At 28.5% G+C, this 18,224-nt stretch overlaps 4 protein-coding genes across 5 annotated transcripts; 3 read left to right on the top strand and 1 right to left on the bottom strand.

The window, feature by feature from the left end:
• The first annotated feature begins 99 nt into the window (after window positions 1-99).
• Window positions 100-2,487, top strand: LOC124433049 (ADP-dependent glucokinase). Its single transcript, XM_046982572.1, has 5 exons — window positions 100-575; window positions 637-924; window positions 1,008-1,144; window positions 1,248-1,696; window positions 1,776-2,487. The coding sequence occupies exons 1-5, from the start codon at window positions 244-246 to the stop codon at window positions 2,016-2,018; spliced, it is 1,449 nt and encodes a 482-aa protein (XP_046838528.1). The 5' UTR covers window positions 100-243; the 3' UTR covers window positions 2,019-2,487.
• Window positions 2,488-2,656: 169 nt separating this feature from the next.
• Window positions 2,657-10,036, bottom strand: LOC124433047 (zinc finger matrin-type protein CG9776-like). The gene is made up of 9 exons (XM_046982564.1): window positions 9,785-10,036; window positions 8,952-9,277; window positions 8,685-8,816; window positions 7,984-8,149; window positions 7,548-7,726; window positions 7,023-7,403; window positions 6,553-6,658; window positions 5,346-5,464; window positions 2,657-5,248 (listed from the first exon to the last, which is right to left on the bottom strand). The coding sequence occupies exons 2-9, from the start codon at window positions 9,249-9,251 to the stop codon at window positions 2,978-2,980; spliced, it is 3,654 nt and encodes a 1,217-aa protein (XP_046838520.1). The 5' UTR covers window positions 9,252-9,277; window positions 9,785-10,036; the 3' UTR covers window positions 2,657-2,977.
• A 486-nt stretch (window positions 10,037-10,522) lies between these two features.
• LOC124421785 (muskelin) lies at window positions 10,523-15,752 on the top strand. Of its 2 annotated transcripts, none has more exons than XM_046957394.1 (12): window positions 10,523-10,696; window positions 10,896-10,965; window positions 11,151-11,293; window positions 11,368-11,572; window positions 11,644-11,836; window positions 12,104-12,339; window positions 12,434-12,714; window positions 12,775-12,949; window positions 13,036-13,239; window positions 13,312-13,503; window positions 13,581-13,823; window positions 13,920-15,752. In XM_046957394.1, exons 1-12 carry the CDS (start codon window positions 10,608-10,610, stop codon window positions 14,157-14,159), a joined length of 2,271 nt encoding a protein of 756 aa, XP_046813350.1. In that variant the 5' UTR covers window positions 10,523-10,607; the 3' UTR covers window positions 14,160-15,752. The 2 variants fall into 2 exon arrangements, with proteins under 2 accessions (XP_046813350.1, XP_046813351.1); XM_046957395.1 differs by having other exon boundaries at window positions 10,596-10,731.
• Window positions 15,753-17,125: 1,373 nt separating this feature from the next.
• On the top strand, window positions 17,126-18,139 carry LOC124421787 (proteasome subunit beta type-2-like). Its single transcript, XM_046957398.1, has 3 exons — window positions 17,126-17,306; window positions 17,408-17,764; window positions 17,879-18,139. The coding sequence occupies exons 1-3, from the start codon at window positions 17,216-17,218 to the stop codon at window positions 18,052-18,054; spliced, it is 624 nt and encodes a 207-aa protein (XP_046813354.1). The 5' UTR covers window positions 17,126-17,215; the 3' UTR covers window positions 18,055-18,139.
• Window positions 18,140-18,224: the final 85 nt, after the last annotated feature.

Here is an 18,224-nt window from a genome sequence, read left to right on the forward strand (position 1 = left end):
CATGTCATCAGAATTTAAAAGTAATCGTGTAAGTACTTTGGTCTGTTTGTCATGCGCAAATCTAATCTCTCATAAGCCCCACAGTCGTTAAATGTATTCTCAAGAGTTGACTGGGCAATGCAACGCTGTCAGAACTGTCACATTGTAATTTTTGTATAAACGAAAGAAAAAAATATATATATATATATATATATATATATATATATATATCTATAGTTTTCACGAATAGATTCCACATTCAATATGGGAATTAACAAGCGACTAAGGTTCGGAACATTTTTGGCAGTACTGGCTGTTTTAGCCGGTTTATATTACAGAAATTCTGAGGATATATTACAAAAACGTCTGTCAGCTTTGTTACATGGCTTAGAAAGGATAGAAAACAAACATTCTATTACAAACAAACCTAAAATCGCTGTAGGTTATGGTATATGTACAGATACATATGTTGATGCAAAGCATTTATTACATTATTCAGATAAAATTGGCTTGCCAGAACATTTTGATGAAATCAATACAGAAGAAGAACTTTTAAAGAGTTTTGCTTATTATTTTCGCCATGGTGCTGCTGCTGAGTAAGTAATCTTGATTTTTTTCTTTAATAGAAATCTTTATAATAATGGATAATTCTTTCAGGCGATACATGCCAAATCGGACATTATTCGATCAATTAGTTAACAAAGCTCGTGCATTTCCTTCATCCTATTCAACAATTGGAGGAAATGCAGCAATAATGGCACTACGATTTGCAAGAGAAGGCTGTGATGTGATATTAGCTGCAAAATTAACAAAATCATTGCATCAAATGATTCCACAAGTTATTAGTGTTGTTGGTGGTGAAGTAAAACGTGATGATGTTCATTTAGTTTTAGAATACAAAAGTGGAGATAATTGGGGACCTTATTCTAGTACTAGAGCAAATAGGTAAGTATAATATATAATGGTGTTAGAATATTACAATATATGATTATACATAATTATATTTACATTTCTATAATATCTATTAGGTATATTATTCACAATGATGAAAATAATCCAGTTATTAGTTCTTTTAATGCCTTTGATAAAATTCTATCAGCTACAAACCTTGATTTACTTGTAGTCAGTGGTTTGCAAATGATGGATAATTATCCATTTAGAGAAGGTAATGTGACTATATAGCACTGTGTAAGTTGTAACAATTTTTGCATTTATATAATTTTATACATTTATAAATTGTATGTAACTCTTTATCTTTTTGTGTAAAGGAGAACGTGAAAGAATTCTTGGGAACATAAATAAACAAATGATTAATAGACCATTAGATACAAAAATACATTTTGAAATGGCCTCATTTGTTGATGACAATTTACTTTCTGAACTTTGTAACTTAGTTATTCCTTTTGCTGATAGTCTAGGAATGAACGAGCAAGAAATAGCTAATTTATACAATTCTATGTATTATGGCAACATTTCATTAGTTGCTAATTCAACTCCAAGAGTTGCTACAGTTTTAGATCAAATGAGAACATTGTTCAAACTCATACGTTTAAGAGGAAGGTCTATTTCTAATTCACGCTTACTTACTCGTATGCATGTACATACTTTAGCATACCAAGCAATATTTACTGTGAAAGATACTGTTTGGAAAAACACAATGGCTGCAGCAGCTAAAGCATCTTTAACAGCTCACAGACATGTTTGTGCAACAAGCAATGTAAGTAATATTAGAACTTCATTTGAATGAAATTCTTTTCTAATCATATCTTCAATACTTATGTTTTTTTTTTATTCAGATTGATATTCGAAAAGCATCATTGGTTATGGATGAAAGCTTTTCAACGTCTAATACTCATGGTATGAGAATACCTTTGGATGTTGATAAACCAGTTTCTTGTTGGGAAGAGACTTTACTTATAGAAAAAGAAAACATTCCTATTGAAGTATGTGTGGCTCCCGTGTTAATTTGTACACAAGCAGCTCAAACTGCCGGCGGTGGTGATAATATTTCAAGTGCAGGTCTTGTTCTTCAAATTTAAATTTTATAATTCAATGCAACAATATTGATGTGCATTGTTTCATAACATTTATAATTTGATTTTATAACATGGAATGTTTTTTCCTATATCAAAGTATTTACTACTGTATTTAATATGCTTTACTTTAGAAGCATTCCAATGAAAATCAGCATTCCAAATATATTGTCATAAGCATTGTTCGATAGAAATTTCGTATAAATAAGCATACGTACATCAAGAATTTTTTTTACGATAAATGAAGTATATTCATTGTAATAAGCGGAATTATACTCATATAAGAAAAAAGTAAGCAAAAAAAATTTGTATATAAAATTTTGTTATGAAATGATAACATAAATGCCATTGCACATAATTTTATTAAGTAGAGTTTGCTTTAATATGAAAAAACCCAAATAAACTACGCCATTACTTAGATATGCTACAATGTCAATGTTAATGGTTATTGAATAAACTAAATAGTGAAAATATATATTTTTATATGATCCTTATATAATAAAGATATACGTGTCCTATAAAACTTCTAATTTGTAATAATACTTTTATTAGTTTTTAAATTGGACACAGTAAAAGATGTTGATATACATATTGAATAATTATACTAGGATCTTTTAATAAGGTAAAATATAACGTACAACTTATTTTGGTGAAAACTCTATTTGTGTTCAAAGGAATGACATTATAATCAATAACAATGAATGACATTGATTAAAATTCTTCCATGAAATAGTTGTGTACCGAGTTATCAGAATAATCATTCCAGTTCTGATTTTGTTATACATTTTCTTCCTTAGTACTGAACAACATAATGCAACTCTTAAAGCAAAAGAATATCTGAATAGTGTCTAATAACGAGACAATGAATCAAAGTGATTTACCTACGAATGGCTTTTACTTAATCTTGCCTTATCATAAAAAATCTTTGTATTTTAATGCGAAGATTAAATTATCTATGAACAATGTTATAGAATCGTGTCTCCTTCATCAATACCTAACATTTTTAGGTCATCAGGACCAGGTTGCGTATCAGCTTCCACTTCCGCTTGAGTTATCTCGGGCGGTGGTTGATCCATGTATTCTGGTCCATACCCAACGCAGCCTAACATACTGTACATAGATGAATACATAACGTTACTTTCTTGCTGACTTTGCTGTTTACTTTCTGTTTCTTCTTTAGGAAAAATAATATTCAAAGCTTCTTGTAAGTCGTCAGGTAAAGGAATGCTTGGATCTGGTCGTTTCTCGGTAGGTTCTGGTATATCCGATATATCATGAGTTACCGTTTCCACAGACGGTAACGTAGGAGGTGGAGGATTTTGATGATTTGTAATAAAGGTTGGAGGATTCTGAATTTGGGGTGGAGGATTTGTAACGAAAGGCGGATGTGGTTGCATAGGAGGCCGCAAAACTTGATGAGGTGAAAAACGTGGTGCTGTTTGCATAAACGGCGGTGGAGTAGACATAAATGGAGGTGGCATAGGTCTACTTGGAGTAAATGTTGGCCTATTTTGTATATGTTGTTGTTGGGGCTGCTGCTGTTGCTGTTGCTGTTGTTGTTGTTGCTGTGGTTGTGGCTGTGCTTGTGACGTTGGTTGTTGTTGCGATTGTGGTTGTTGCTGTTGTTGTTGTTGTTGATTTGAAGGGAATGGTGGTGGTGGCCGATTTAAAGGTGGAGGAGGATGAGAAGGTACTGTCACTTTTGTTGTACTTTGTGTTTGTTTTTGTTGCTCTATTATTGGTTGCTCAATAACAGTTTCTTCAGATTGATCTTCGATCTCCATATCGACAACTTGTTGGGTCGGTTTCGATTCATTTAAAACAGGTGGAGGCGGGGCAACTAATATCTTCATTGGTGGAGTCTTATTCGCTTGATTTGCATTATTGTTTAAATTAACCGGTGTTGCCAATTTTGTTATATGTACCACTCCGGGTGGATTTATTATTTCATTGGGAACTTTGGGAGTATCTTCAAATTTGCTTTGTTGATAAGGCAATGGAGCAATATCTTTTTCAGGTAACTTCGGTTCTTCGGTTTTCTTTTTGAATAGCGGTAATCTACCAATAAAAGGTAATTTACCTTTTGCCACCTGTGCTGACTTTTTAGATTGAACACCACCTTTTTTTGATTTAGAAGCCGATTCATTTGTTTTTTTCTCAAATTTCGATTCGTCATTTGATGAATTATCATCTCTTCTATCTTTATCATATTTTTCATAATTTCTTTTTGGACTATCGCGCCAACTTCTTTCTCGTCTCGGTGATTCATTTACATCTCGCTTTCGTCTATCCTCATAATAATCTCTTTCCCTGTCTCTTTCGCGATCTCTTTCCCTATCCCTATCTCGATCTCTTCCTCGTCTTCTGTCATACCTACTATATCGATCATATTTATCTTCTCTTCTATCATATTTACGATCGCGATCATCTTTATACCTATCTCTCTCGCGTTCTCTTTCTTCTTCTTTTTCAGTGCTTTTGCTTTCCGATGGTTTAAGAGTCATATTTACCTGTTGTTTTGTCCAAAAGCCCATGTGTGGTTTAGGCATCTCTTCTGGTTTTGGTAATTCAATTGGTTTGCTCGGTAGAGGTTGTACTTTGTCTTCATCTTTTTTAATCCAAAATGGTTTCGGTGGTTCTTTTGGACCCCAGGCTTCCAAACTTTCAGATTTTTTAGAAAAGCTACTTTGCTCTTGTTCTTCTTCTTCTTCCATTATCATTTTTTCTTGACTTTGTGTTCTATTACTTATAGATTTCATTTCTTCTTCTTGCTTAGCTTTTAATTTATCTCTGATTGAATTTAAAAGTTGCCGATCGTCTGCTTCTACAGGTTGCTGTTCTGGAGTAGTTGCTTGATGAACTTGTACATTTTTTGACCAATGACCTTTTAATTTGATTCTATGGTAATCGATTTCTTCGTTGAGAATTGCTTGAGTAGAAGCTTTCATTTTATTTCTCATAGCAACACGTATACTCTTGGACATATCTTGATCGGAATCAGATTCTGAATTCTCTGATTCGCTAGACGTATCGCTAGCACTACTCCTATTTCTACGTTTCTTGGACTTTTTCGACTTTTTCTTATTTTTCTTAGATTTTTTGGACTTTGGTGGTGGATCATCATCTTTTTGTTTTTGTAATTCCATTTGTATTTGTTTGTGTTTTTCTTCTGAAAAGGCTTTCTCACGGTCAGCCATCCAGTCCGTTTCCCAATGTGGATTTTGTTCAACAAATCGCTGCGAAAAATATAAATTTTTTTTTTTTTTTTTTTTTTTTTTTTTTTTTTTTTTTTTTTTTTTTTTCAAAAAAACCGAGCACGTTTAATTTACTTACAGAAAAATTTTCAGAATGTCTTTTAGATTTCAGATGCAAACTCGCGCAATGAAGATCTCCAATCCAGGAATTACAGAGCTTACAGTACCATGCAGTTGCTGCACTGAAGAACTGTAGTCCTATAATCAAATAATATTTTAATTAGCATTACTTAAACTTTAAAATATGTAAACAATTGTAAGTTCATAAAGAATGACCTTATGTTCTGCCACGACACATTCATGTCACTGAAAACAAAAATAATATATTAAATGCTGATCAACAAATACTTGAATACATTAAATATTCTTCATCAAGTCCCACGATGTTCGCTGGAAATGAAAGAGGAATAAAAAAACCTTTATTGCTTTTTTCGTATTATCATACAAGTAGTACAAACAGTATTAATACATATAATTTACATAACTGTAGTTGTAAAAAATGGAATATACTGTAATTGTTTAACTAATATTATTTTTACTTGCATCAACATAATTCTAATTTTTTTCTCATATAATAAACATTTACAGTATATTTTACAAAGATTTTCATATAATACATCACGTTTACATATTTATATATTTTACTTGTTCACATATTTCTGTAGTTTTTTATTAATTAGTACGAATAAATTTAAACATGATATCATGTAAAATATATATCTTCACTAACACCATCACTGTGTATGTACGTTAACATTATTTGCAGATATCACATCTTGATACCAGACACAAGCCTATACATGGTGATTTTAAATAAGTGCTTATATATGAGAGAGAGAGAGAGAGAGAGAGAGAGAGAGAGGGAGGGAGAGAGAGAGAGAAAGGTAAACAGTTTCATTAAGAGACAAACCAAAATTTCAAAATTCTTTGAAGTTGCGCCTCTCAAAGTAGTCTAAAATCCAGTGCATCTGTATAGAGCATATAACATTGCTAATAAATTTATTATTAGTAATCCAAACAGAATGTAAAGTATATATACTCAAATAATAATTGAATTAGAAGAAGGCTCTACCTGCCAAATCTTACAAATCTTATTACCTCTAAAAACTGTTTGGACAAAATTAACACTTTATTTTGTTAAATTTATTGTATTTAATATCAGAAGAAAATTTATAAGCAATGTATATATGCATAGAGCTCTTCAATACATACCGGACAACACAATGTCTGTGCACAAGCTACGGAATTGTATTCTATTAGTAATTACCCACTGAAATTAACCATACCTTTGATTGGTGTTCTTTTCGTTGGTAGTCCTGGATAAAAGGGCACTTCTTTTTCTGTTCCTTCTCCATTCTGCTCATGCCATGGCATATCAACTATCTTGCGTTCCTGTAGCATGAAACATGATTTCAATAATAATTCTTAATATTCACTGTAAAAAGTTTGGTACTTTTTGGTAGGTATTGATTTGATGCATCAATCAGACTATGTACCAAGTACCTGCATATATAGCTCATTAGTGTAATAAAGCATCCACTTATAAATATTTTTTGACTTATAAAGACATACTCCTAACCGAATCCATTTGTTCTCTTGTAATTCAAATCAATAATTGCATATATTTCTGGTTCCTGTTTTAGTAACTGATAAATATTATTTGTCAAAGTGAATTTTACACAGAATTTTCTAAGTCTACTTGTAAACGATGAATTAACAACAGCAATGAAAGGAAAAATAAAATATTGTCACTTACTAAGCAAACTTCTTTGTGCTCATTGCTATGAAGATGATTCAAATATTCCTTTGCCGTTTTAGGGAATATATCGCAAACTTTGCACCAATGCATTTCTGGATCATAATGTATGAAATTGTACATGGGTTTAGAATCTTCAGGAGATCGCCTTTCTCTACCTTCTCTATCAGCTTTACATTCTTTATCGGAATCCGTTACTGATGATCTATCGGGTGAATCAGACTTTCCTGTAGGGAAGTCTTCTTTTGGACTTTTTGAACGTTTATTCAATTCTAATTTAAACTTGCTTTTTAAATCATCTACTGTGGCTTTATCACCAATGATTCCAGTGAGCATATCAATTACATTATGTATTGACTTCATTTTATTTTGTATTTCAATCTGAAAATAGAGAACCATGTACAATTAATATTTATTTATCATATTTTTAAATTATTTTAACAATTAGGATAAGTAAATATTACTTTTCAAATTGAGTAAACATATTAATAAAATATCATTTAGAATATATATTTTATATCTCACCTGAAGTTTTTGATTTTCTTTTATTATACGATTGTTTTCTCTGCCACCTTCTTTACCAATCTCATCACATTGTTGTCGTAAAATCTCCAGCTCACGTTGTAACGTTGCCGATTTCTTGACATATTCTTCACGTTGCTTAGCTAGCGTTGCTTTTTGTTGTTTCACTTCAGCTGCGATGGCTGTCGTGTGATTAATTTTAAAGTACAGATATATTATAAAATATATTTGTAATAGCAGTTTTCTTTAAATTAAACTAGTTGATTAATATATCATAAATATATGAAGGATTACTTAAAGTATTTGTTTGTAATATAATCCATTATAAAAAGAGAATAATGTTAAAATCAATTCTGTATTAATGTTAAAATCAACTTCTTGTTTTAAATACATTTCAAACTTTTTGCATTTATTAGTATATTATTATCTTATATCATACCTTCTTTTTTTACATCCTCAGGTCTTGCTAAAGATGTTACTAAACTAGAAGATCCACTATCCACAGCTCGTGATGATTCTTGCTGCGTTGTCAATGTAGGAGGTGGTGGTGGTTGTTGGTTGTTATATGGTACCTGATTTCCTTGCCAATTCGGTGGAGGATAATCCTAACAGAATTAATATGTTCATTCAATTTCAAATACATGAATGGTGCTTCTTTTAACCCTTACCTTTACTTGTCCACATTCAAATCAGAACTTTGGATAATACATGGAAGATTCTTGAAGATGAATCATCAGGTCAATTATAGTCGTTTCCGATGTTGTTACCAATAAAATAAATAACGCGAATGTTATACTTACTGATGGAGCTGCAGAGCTTGCAGTATAAAAGAAGAAAAATGGTGTATCATTTTTCGACACACTATCGTTTCCAAATCGCGTAATAATATAATGATTCGCGTATATAAAAAAGTATCATTAATTATACATGAGCTTTAGAAAACCCATATACATCTTAAACATCTTGATATAGAACTTATTTATATCACAGTGTTAAGATAATTAATATAATATTTTACTACAAAATCGAACATAAAATCACACAATCATCCAACATTGCAATCATAAGTTATACATCTATTTTCTAATGCAATTATGCGTACTAAATTAAAAAGATATTATTCTTTTCCAATTAACTTACACTGCGATAACTAGTTGGTTGCTGATAGCTGTAATCATAGCCTTGCCCATAATTATAGTTGTAATTATTGTATCCTTGATTATATGCAGGTAAAGGTGGTGGTGGTTGACTTGTATTCGGAGGTGGAGGTGCCTGTAATAATAATATATTAATGATTTTTTTTTAATAAATATATTTTTAAGCTATCTACTAATATTAGATATGTGACTATGTTGTGAGAAACTTAGATTTATGTTAACAAATAATAGTATGATAAATATATTTTACCTGATATTGATTATGAACGGCAGGAACATAACCACTAGTACCAGCAGAATTAGCAGCTGCACTTTGGGATTGTGAAGATGTTGTTTGTTGTTTCCATTCTTGTTGTGAACGATTTGCTTCTTTCCTTCTTCGATCTCTAGAACTTGAACGTGATCTTCTATCTCTTGATCTAGATCGTCGATATCTGGATCGTCTGGGAGATGGAGATCTATCATACTTTCTTGATCGTCTTCTATGTGATGAATCATCTGAATCAGCACTGGGGCTTCTAGGACCTTTACGTCTAGATTCTTGCTCCATCTTCAATTTTAGTTAATGCAGTCCTCCTTTTTAGAACATTTTACAAAAATAAGTCTTTACACCATAATTAAAAAACAAAAAACTTCTAATAAAATAACAAAAGAAATCTAATTATATGATATAAATTTATAACTAGAACAATTAGGGAAATACAATATGATCAATGCGTAAAAATTTAATTTTATAAAAATAAGAAATTTCATTTAATCAGATTATTAAAATTTTATTTTTTTTACTACAGATTAGGTCACATTTAGCTAGCTTGCCATGAGGTATTCCATATTCTTGATTTCTTAGATATAAAGTAGTCAATGAAGTTTAATATAATAATTGTGCTTATAGCCAAATGAATTATTAAAGTGTTACAAACAATTTTCAACAATATCTCATTATATTAAATATCTATTGTACATTTTTTGTAGAAGTTAAAATACTTTTTAGATACTGCAATGCAGCCATTATCATTTCAACGTTTTTAATACATACCGTATGTTATTATAATTGCATTATATTGCTACTTAAAATTAATTTACCTGTAATGTATAAAATCGCAACTTATCTTCGACTTTTCGTTATTTCGTAATCATTTACTATCACGAAATTAAAATGTCAAAAATGCTCAGTCAGACAATACATCGCAACTTTCCAAGCGAATAGACGAAGCCAAAACGTAATGGCGACGTATACAGTATTGCCAACTATTAATATTATATCATCGTTACAAAATTTCGGTCTTCAATCTATTTTTTTTTGTAATATATTTCATTCAATTCGGATAATTATACATTTATAAACAATTAAATATACAAATCAAAAGTACAACCAAATATTATACTTTAATATATACACTTTTTTAAACTGATTCGATAAAATTGGTGTTTGCAACTATTTGAGAAATTAAAAATTCACTAAACCATTAACATTGTGACTTTTCTCACTTTATACCACTGTAATCAAAAAGAATATTTTATGATATTGATATTATTGGTCCATATTTTGTTTGAATTTTTACTATTTTTATTTCAAAAATGCGTGTTTATTGATTTTTGTAATTTAATTTAGTTTAATATTTTTATATTATTATAAGAGCATTTTTTAAATAAATATACATGTTAAAGAATGTTTTTTTATTTTTATAATATATAAAAACAATAAATAAATATTGTAATTTATTCCCTATAATTCACAATATTTCATTTTTTGTATCATATTTGCGATACTTCTGCCCTCTAGTCAAATTTCTTTAAAAATAATTTAACTCATGTGTGTATGACGTTTTTCGTTCATTTCATGAAATTTACCTCTATTTGATTGTGAAACGTATTTTGGAAACACCCTATATATCGATGGAGTAACATGGCGTCTGGCGAAAATAGTAATTTTGAGAAAGTTTTGGAATTTAGGATTTATAAGTGCTCTAGTTTTTCAGCTTCCTACGTACCTGAGTAAATAATCTTTTATTTTTATCAATTTAAATAAGGTTATCTATTTTCAAAATAATTTGCTAAATGAAAAAAAAAAATATGATAAACATGTAACCTAACAAACTTTCCGTTTCTTGTCGAAGTATATCTAAAATAAAGATATGTCGATTAAAATAAGAAGGATACATCGTAATGAGCTAATTTTTATGTTTTTTTTTAGGAATATTCTTGTAGATAAACCGTCGGATCAAACTTCACGTTGGTCTTCTGATATTGACAATCCTCGCCAGGTAAACATTCGTATATTTTGTCCAGAAAGTTTATCTACCTCTTAAAAACGTTATTTATCTTTAAGATAATTATATAAAATGTAAACAAATAGATATCATGAATAACTAATTATAATAAATTTCATTATTTAATACAAATGCGATAAATGACAATAATTGCTACCTAATTATTGTAATATTTTTAGTTTCTTACATTAAAATTACAATGTCCCTCTATTGTTAAAACTATTACTTTTGGCAAATATGAAAAAACTCATGTATGCAATATAAAAAAATTTAAAATATATGGTGGACTAGAACCTGAGAATATGATGGAACTTTTAGAAAGGTAAAATATTATTTTTTATAAAGTTAAGGAAGTTATAAAAATAATAAATTTTTTAAATTTAATTTTTTTTTTAGTGGATTGAATAATGATTCTGTACCAGAAACATTCGATCTGAAGCACGTTTTAGGAAATGAAGGAAATTATTTTCCTGTTAGATATATAAAAATTCTTCCTCTTCAATCTTGGGGGCCCAGTTTTAATTTTTCTATCTGGCACGTACGGTTAAATGGTATCAATGATTCTAAAATTGTAGGACCTTCTATCGAATGGGTAAATATGGTAAGTGTTTGAATAAAAATTAATTATCTTTAATATGAACCAAAGAACAATTAAATTTTTTTATATTACAGTATCGTCAAAAAGAAGTAATAAGGTTATGTATGAAACACTTTCGAAGACTCGAACAACCAGAAGTTGTAGAGACTTTGCAAAGAGTCACAGGAGTTACTTTAGAAGATCCTCGTTTATCTATGTTATATGACTTGTTAGTTACAAAAGGTGATCATCTTCAGGCAGAAGGCTTTATAAGCAATGCAGTCATGAGTAAGCTGTTCTTAATTTTTTTCTTTACACACAAAACGCAAAGTACATCGCTTTTTTTATTATAAATATACTTTTTTAAAATATATTATCTAAAAAACTATCTATTATACTAATCAAATTTTAGTTATTCTTTTATTTCTGAAAAAGTTCTATGAACTTATTGATATTTTTTTATTTATATTTCATTTCTTTTCTTTTCGTGTAAAACTTCAGATTATTGTCATTTTTTTATCTTTATGCAAACAAATTTCATAAATTATGCTATAGCTGGACTACTGAATGACTATATCAATGCTCAGACCTATAGAGCGGTTTGGACAAAATTATCTACAAACGATCCTAAACCTGGAATGAGAGGAGGACATCAAATGGTCCTGGATCCAACTGCCGAAATGCTGTATCTGTTTGGAGGATGGGATGGAAATCAGGATCTGTCAGACTTATGGGTTTATAACATATCTGCTAATAAATGGACCCTCATATGCAAAGATACTGAATCAGTAGTAAGTCCTCAAATTCAAGGTGATATATTTAATAAAGAAAATTTTTATTATTCCTTTTTATCTACACATCAAAATTATAAAATGTATTATATAGGGTGGACCTAGTGCTCGATCATGTCATAAAATGTGTCTTGATCCAGAAAGACGACAACTCTTTACGCTCGGACGATATTTGGATACACAATATAGAACACCAGAAAATCTAAAAAGCGATTTTTATGTTTATGATATTGAATCAAATAAGTGGACACAAATATCAGAAGATACTGGTGCTGTTGGTGGACCTCAATTAATATTTGATCATCAAATGTCAATGGATATTGAAAAGCGAATAATTTATGTATTTGGTGGCAGAGTTCTTGTTTCATCTTCCAAGTAAGTTATTAAAAATCTTATAGATTTTTGATAATTGAATAATATTGAATTACCATTTAGTTCTGAAAATCATGCAATGCCAGCAAACTCGACAGAACCAATATTTTCTGGACTATATTCTTATCATGTGCCAACTGGTACTTGGAGTCGACTGGCTTGTGATATTGCAAGACAGTGTCCTCCAAACGTACCAACTATTAGATCACGAGCTGGGCATTCTATGTTGTTCCATTCAGTAAGTGTTGCTTAAATTATAAATAATTACATAATTTGTGTAAAATATATTATAAAATTTATATTCACTTCGCGAATTTTTTTCAGGGTTCTCGAAAGTTGTATATATTCGCAGGTAAACGAGGTAAAGAATATTTAAGTGACTTTTTTACTTATGAAGTAGATACAAACCAAGTAGAACATATAAATTACAATGACTTTGGGGCAAAAGATTCTAATCGTGTTCCTGCAGCTGGTTTTACTCAAAGGGCAACAATTGATCGTGACCTTGATGAAATATATGTTTTGTCGGTTTGTACTTAGAAATATCTTTTTTCTTATATATTTTAATGGTATGTTAAAAATTAAAAAGATTCTATGTAGGGTTTAAGTAAAGACAAAGATGAGAGAGATGATAATGTACAGAATTCTTTTTGGGTTTATACCATTAAAAATAACAAATGGTGTTGTATTTATCGTAATGAAAATTTTGGAGAAAAATATTGGAGTAAAATGCAAGATTATGAACCATGTCCACGATTTGCACATCAGTTAGTCTATGATCATATAAAAAAGGTATACAAAATTTGAATTTTAGATTAGTACGAAGCATTATATATTTCTAACAAAATATTTATTTTTGTATTTGATAGGTTCATTATTTATTTGGTGGAAATCCAGGTCGATCTTGCCTCCCAAATTTACGACTTGATGATTTTTGGCAATTAAAATTATGTAGACCATCTCATGAGCAGATATTAAAAAAGTGTAAATTAATTATTAGAAAACATAAATTTGAAGAACTTGCTTTGAATAATAGTATTGAAGCATTAGAGTATTTACAAACAAAAGTGTCAGAAATTATTGATCATGATGATACAGAGCAAACAAAAGAGGTATTATAAAATTGTATAAATATATTTATTACTAATTTTATAAAGTCTCTTTTAGTATTGTATCATTGTATATGTACATTTATTTAAATCTTACAGTTTCAATTGTTGACATCTATACTATTTCGAGAACAAACAAGGTCACTGGACGAAGCTGCAGGTTCTAATTCAGCTTCTAGCACTGTTTTAGGTAACTTTCTAGGTATGAATACAGATCAATGTATAACAGTACGCAACGTTCACACTTTGAGAATTGAGTTATATGACAAACTTGCAGAATTTTTTCCTGAATCACTTACACAACCACGCGTTAATTTAATTGATCTTTTGCCATTATGATGCAATAGATATTAAACAAAAAATCAAGTATGTTGACACTGATTATATCCAGTATGAATTGTTAAATAATATAAAGCAAAATCAGTTTTGTTTTTTTTTTCTACAAGATTATTTGTTGTAATATTTACCATTATTTTAAAAATGAAATCGCAATTTGTACTGCACTTTTTTACAAATTTAGATAGAGTTAGAAATGAGAACTAATTAGGAAAATGATTGCATTAATTTCTTCATATTAAACTTAAGCTTGATATCAAATTTTTGAAAATTTTCTAAGGCAAATATGAAGAACAACATTAATATTATTATTGCTGTTGTAAATTATTATCTGTATACATGACAATGTCTTGCTGTATGTAATAAAATATTAATGATGTGTTTTTTACATGTAGACATATTTGTCTTAGAATTATGACAAAAATTTGAAAATAAATCAATATATATAAAAACAAAAATTCAGTAATAATACTTTTTTCTTTGTATAATTATAAATGTAAATTCTTCATAATTTTTCTAATAGCATTGTATAAAAATTTTTATTTTCAATGTTTCATAACATTCTTATTATCGATTATATACATTTTTATTAGCATTGTTTATTTATTTGGTTTTCAAGATAAATTTACTAAAATACTGCTTCATAAATGCATATATATATATATATATAAATATGTACATACATACATATATATATATATCACGCGCGCGCACATACACGCACGATGATTCTATTATTTCACTATATAGAGAAGAAATTTCATGTATATTAATACTTGATAATACATTTTAACCCATACATTTAAGAAAAGTATTGTATTACCATACTATCTTTTTCAAATGAAATATCTTTATTCATTGCTATTAGAATATTATAAAGAAAATATTAAAGACACTATAGTTACCTAATTTATATAGAATTTCATGTTTTTATTATTTTGTATATATTTTATCATGTAAAGAATGCTATGTACTAAACTGCTTTGCTGTTAATTATTTTGTACAATATATGCTCTCTGATATCTTATAATGTAATAAGTTACATCCTGTATATAATAGTATACTTTATTAATATTTGTTTGCAATAGGATATCAGAAATGATTTTAAAACAAGAAAAAAAAGAAAAGAAAAAACAAGACAATGCTGCAATACTGTAATTATTAATTATTCTAATGGATTGCTTCCAAAGCATACAAAGTATATATATGCATATACATATGATACATTCAATTTTTGTATATATTTCCATTTAAATGATAAGGTGTTAAACATTTGCATTGTAATTTGAAATATTAAGTTATGAAAAAGATGTTAATCAAAAACATTAGAGCAGCTATAGAAGTCATATACTGTCAATTTATATTTACCTGTTTTTCATTAATTATACGATAAAGCTTATAAGGCGATTTAATACATATGTCAGTTAATTTATGTTATAAGTAAATATGACTGTGAATATTTTTTCTCGCTTGCACGCACGCACGCACGTGTATGTACAGAAAACTTTCTAAGAAAAAGTGTGAAATTTGAAGACTCATTCTATTATATTTATTTGTTTAGAATGTAAAATAAAAACTATGCATTTTTCAAATTTATCCTAATATATTATCACATTTATTTTGCATTAAATATAACACAATGCTATCAAAAAATTATTTATTCAAAAAAATAAAAAAATAAAAAAAATTGAACCTACATAATCCCAATGTGATGAATTCGATCGGCAATGATCGAAGCGCTACCTAGTAGAAAATATCAAAAGTTTATTACATCGCGACAAAAATCAACCAAAACAAATTTTAATTGTATTACTGTGTATGAACATAATGTGCATGAAGTATGAAAAAAAATAATAAAAAATGAATGAACATTTTATAAAATAAGTAATTTCAATTAAATTATTAAATAAACTCTATATTACTTGTAAAGTATGCACTGTATAAAAAAAAACGAAAGAAACATTAATTTTTAATAAGTATAAAATTTCACTTTTTCTATTACTTTTATTTACTTTCATATCAAAAGATATTGTTAAAATCTAGAACCAAATTGTCATAATTATAAAAATAAAAATGGTCATACCTTCTACTTATATATTATTTCGACAGGTGACGTCTCGAAATTTTGAATGCGCACTTAATTGATGTTTCACTAACACTTCACTTTTATTATCACTATTATTATTTATTATCTTGTTATTACATACGATGTATTTTCGATGAAATCCAATAGTAGACTAACTTGTTATCACTTATCAAAGTTGCCTCGATCCTACATCTTTGTTTACATTATTGGCAAACGATGATACTGAGTTTAAAATTCGCGCCTAACGAACATTTTTTTTAATTTTGCATTTACCATTTGTTAATGATTATATAATGTTTGAGTAAATCTAATATTGTTTAAACAAATACATAGAAGCAATAATTATAAATTATTTTTGTGGTTTTTAATTATTAATAAATTATGTTATGTATATATATTATTTAAATAAATATAAATTAATAAATAAATATAAAGAATTAACATAAAGAATTAATTAGTTAAACACATAGGCCGAATTACGATATCAGCCCGTTGGAATCGAATATAATGATAGATTGCATTAGATTCATTTATCAAATATCAAAGTCATCTTGAACCTATGGTTTCGTTGTTATTTAGATAAATAGCCAGCGACAATACCAAATTAGAAATACAGACTAATGAAATATTAGATGAAAATTATTTTAGATTTAAATTTTTCATTTCATTGATTAGATATATATTTATAAAAAATTATTATATATATTATTTTATATTAATATTCTTATCCAAATATAAAAAAGAAAATATATATACATAGATTGATATTTTATATTTTCTTTTATCGACATCTACAAATCAATAATTAGTTTTCTTTCTCGATCGGTAATATTAGATGTCACTGTAAGTATTAAACAATTGATGTTCTATCTCGCAATATAATATTCAATGACTTAACCTTCGAATACAGTGACAGGCGTTTTTAAGAACTTGTATATTCTACAAAGTCGTGTGATTAAATAATAATTTTAAAATGGAATGTTTAATTGGAATTCAATTCAAAGATTTTGTGCTTGTAGCTGCTGATATGACAAATTCTCAATCTATTATGGTTATGAAAAGCGGTAAGATACATTTGATAAAGTTATAAGAAATCGTTAAAATATTTTTATTTAGCATGAATTTTTAATTTTAATATATTCAATTAAATTTTACATTATTTTAGATGAGGAAAAAATTCATAAAATGTCTGATAAGCTTGTAATGGCTGTCTCTGGAGAATCTGGAGATACAACTCAGTTTTCAGAATACATTGGGAAAAATATACAACTTTATAAAATGAGAAATGGTTATGAACTATCACCGCAAGCAGCAACTGCCTTTACTAGAAGAAACTTAGCGGATTATCTCAGGAGTCAAACACCATATACTGTTAATTTATTAATGGCCGGATATGATGATGATCTTGGTCCTCAATTGTATTTTATAGATTATTTAGCTTCTTGCGTGAAAGTACCATATGCAGCACATGGATATGGAGGTTTCTTTTCTCTTTCTATATTGGATAGATATCATAATTATGGTAAGTAATTATGAATTGTGAAAAAGTGATTATAATATTATCATTGTTAATTTAATTAAATTTTATATGTAGAGTAAAATTTAATTCTTGCTTTATTATTTACTACTATTGTAGATATGTCAGAAGAAGAGGGATATGAACTAATGAAGAAATGTGTTAGAGAAATTCATAAAAGACTTATTGTGAATTTACCTAATTTCAAAGTCCAAAAAATATCCAAAGATGGAATAAAGAACATGAAACCTATTACGGCACAAAATTTGGCTGTCGAAGATGTTGCTAAAGTGTAATAAATTACTTTTCCATATTTTCGTAATACTGTCATTCTGATTATAAAAATAAGGATAGTTAAATATAATTCAATTATCTATTATAGAATAGTTGTTATTTTACTATATTTTTACTGCATTTTAAATGCAATAATCATAATCTGTCAGACTCACACAATCAAAAGTTGTGT

The sequence above is a fragment of the Vespa crabro genome, chromosome 2 (genome assembly GCF_910589235.1).
Source record: "Vespa crabro chromosome 2, iyVesCrab1.2, whole genome shotgun sequence".
NCBI classification, from domain to species: Eukaryota; Metazoa; Arthropoda; class Insecta; order Hymenoptera; family Vespidae; genus Vespa; species Vespa crabro.

Excerpts from the sequence above, each read along its gene's own strand:
- LOC124421785 (XM_046957394.1), top strand. The coding sequence starts at position 10,608 with ATGGCGTCTGGCGAAAATAGTAATTTTGAGAAAGTTTTGGAATTTAGG. Across the intron at positions 11,837-12,103 it reads TATAAGCAATGCAGTCATGA|CTGGACTACTGAATGACTAT; the intron begins GTAAGCTGTTCT and ends ATTATGCTATAG. Across the intron at positions 12,950-13,035 it reads ATTCTATGTTGTTCCATTCA|GGTTCTCGAAAGTTGTATAT; the intron begins GTAAGTGTTGCT and ends AATTTTTTTCAG.
- LOC124433047 (XM_046982564.1), bottom strand. The coding sequence starts at position 9,251 with ATGGAGCAAGAATCTAGACGTAAAGGTCCTAGAAGCCCCAGTGCTGAT. Across the intron at positions 7,727-7,983 it reads TGAGGATGTAAAAAAAGAAG|CCATCGCAGCTGAAGTGAAA; the intron begins GTATGATATAAG and ends ATCACACGACAG. Across the intron at positions 6,659-7,022 it reads AGCACAAAGAAGTTTGCTTA|GAACGCAAGATAGTTGATAT; the intron begins GTAAGTGACAAT and ends TTCATGCTACAG.
- LOC124433049 (XM_046982572.1), top strand. The coding sequence starts at position 244 with ATGGGAATTAACAAGCGACTAAGGTTCGGAACATTTTTGGCAGTACTG. Across the intron at positions 925-1,007 it reads TCTAGTACTAGAGCAAATAG|GTATATTATTCACAATGATG; the intron begins GTAAGTATAATA and ends AATATCTATTAG. Across the intron at positions 1,145-1,247 it reads TAATTATCCATTTAGAGAAG|GAGAACGTGAAAGAATTCTT; the intron begins GTAATGTGACTA and ends TTTTGTGTAAAG.
- LOC124421787 (XM_046957398.1), top strand. The coding sequence starts at position 17,216 with ATGGAATGTTTAATTGGAATTCAATTCAAAGATTTTGTGCTTGTAGCT. Across the intron at positions 17,307-17,407 it reads TATTATGGTTATGAAAAGCG|ATGAGGAAAAAATTCATAAA; the intron begins GTAAGATACATT and ends ACATTATTTTAG. Across the intron at positions 17,765-17,878 it reads GGATAGATATCATAATTATG|ATATGTCAGAAGAAGAGGGA; the intron begins GTAAGTAATTAT and ends CTACTATTGTAG.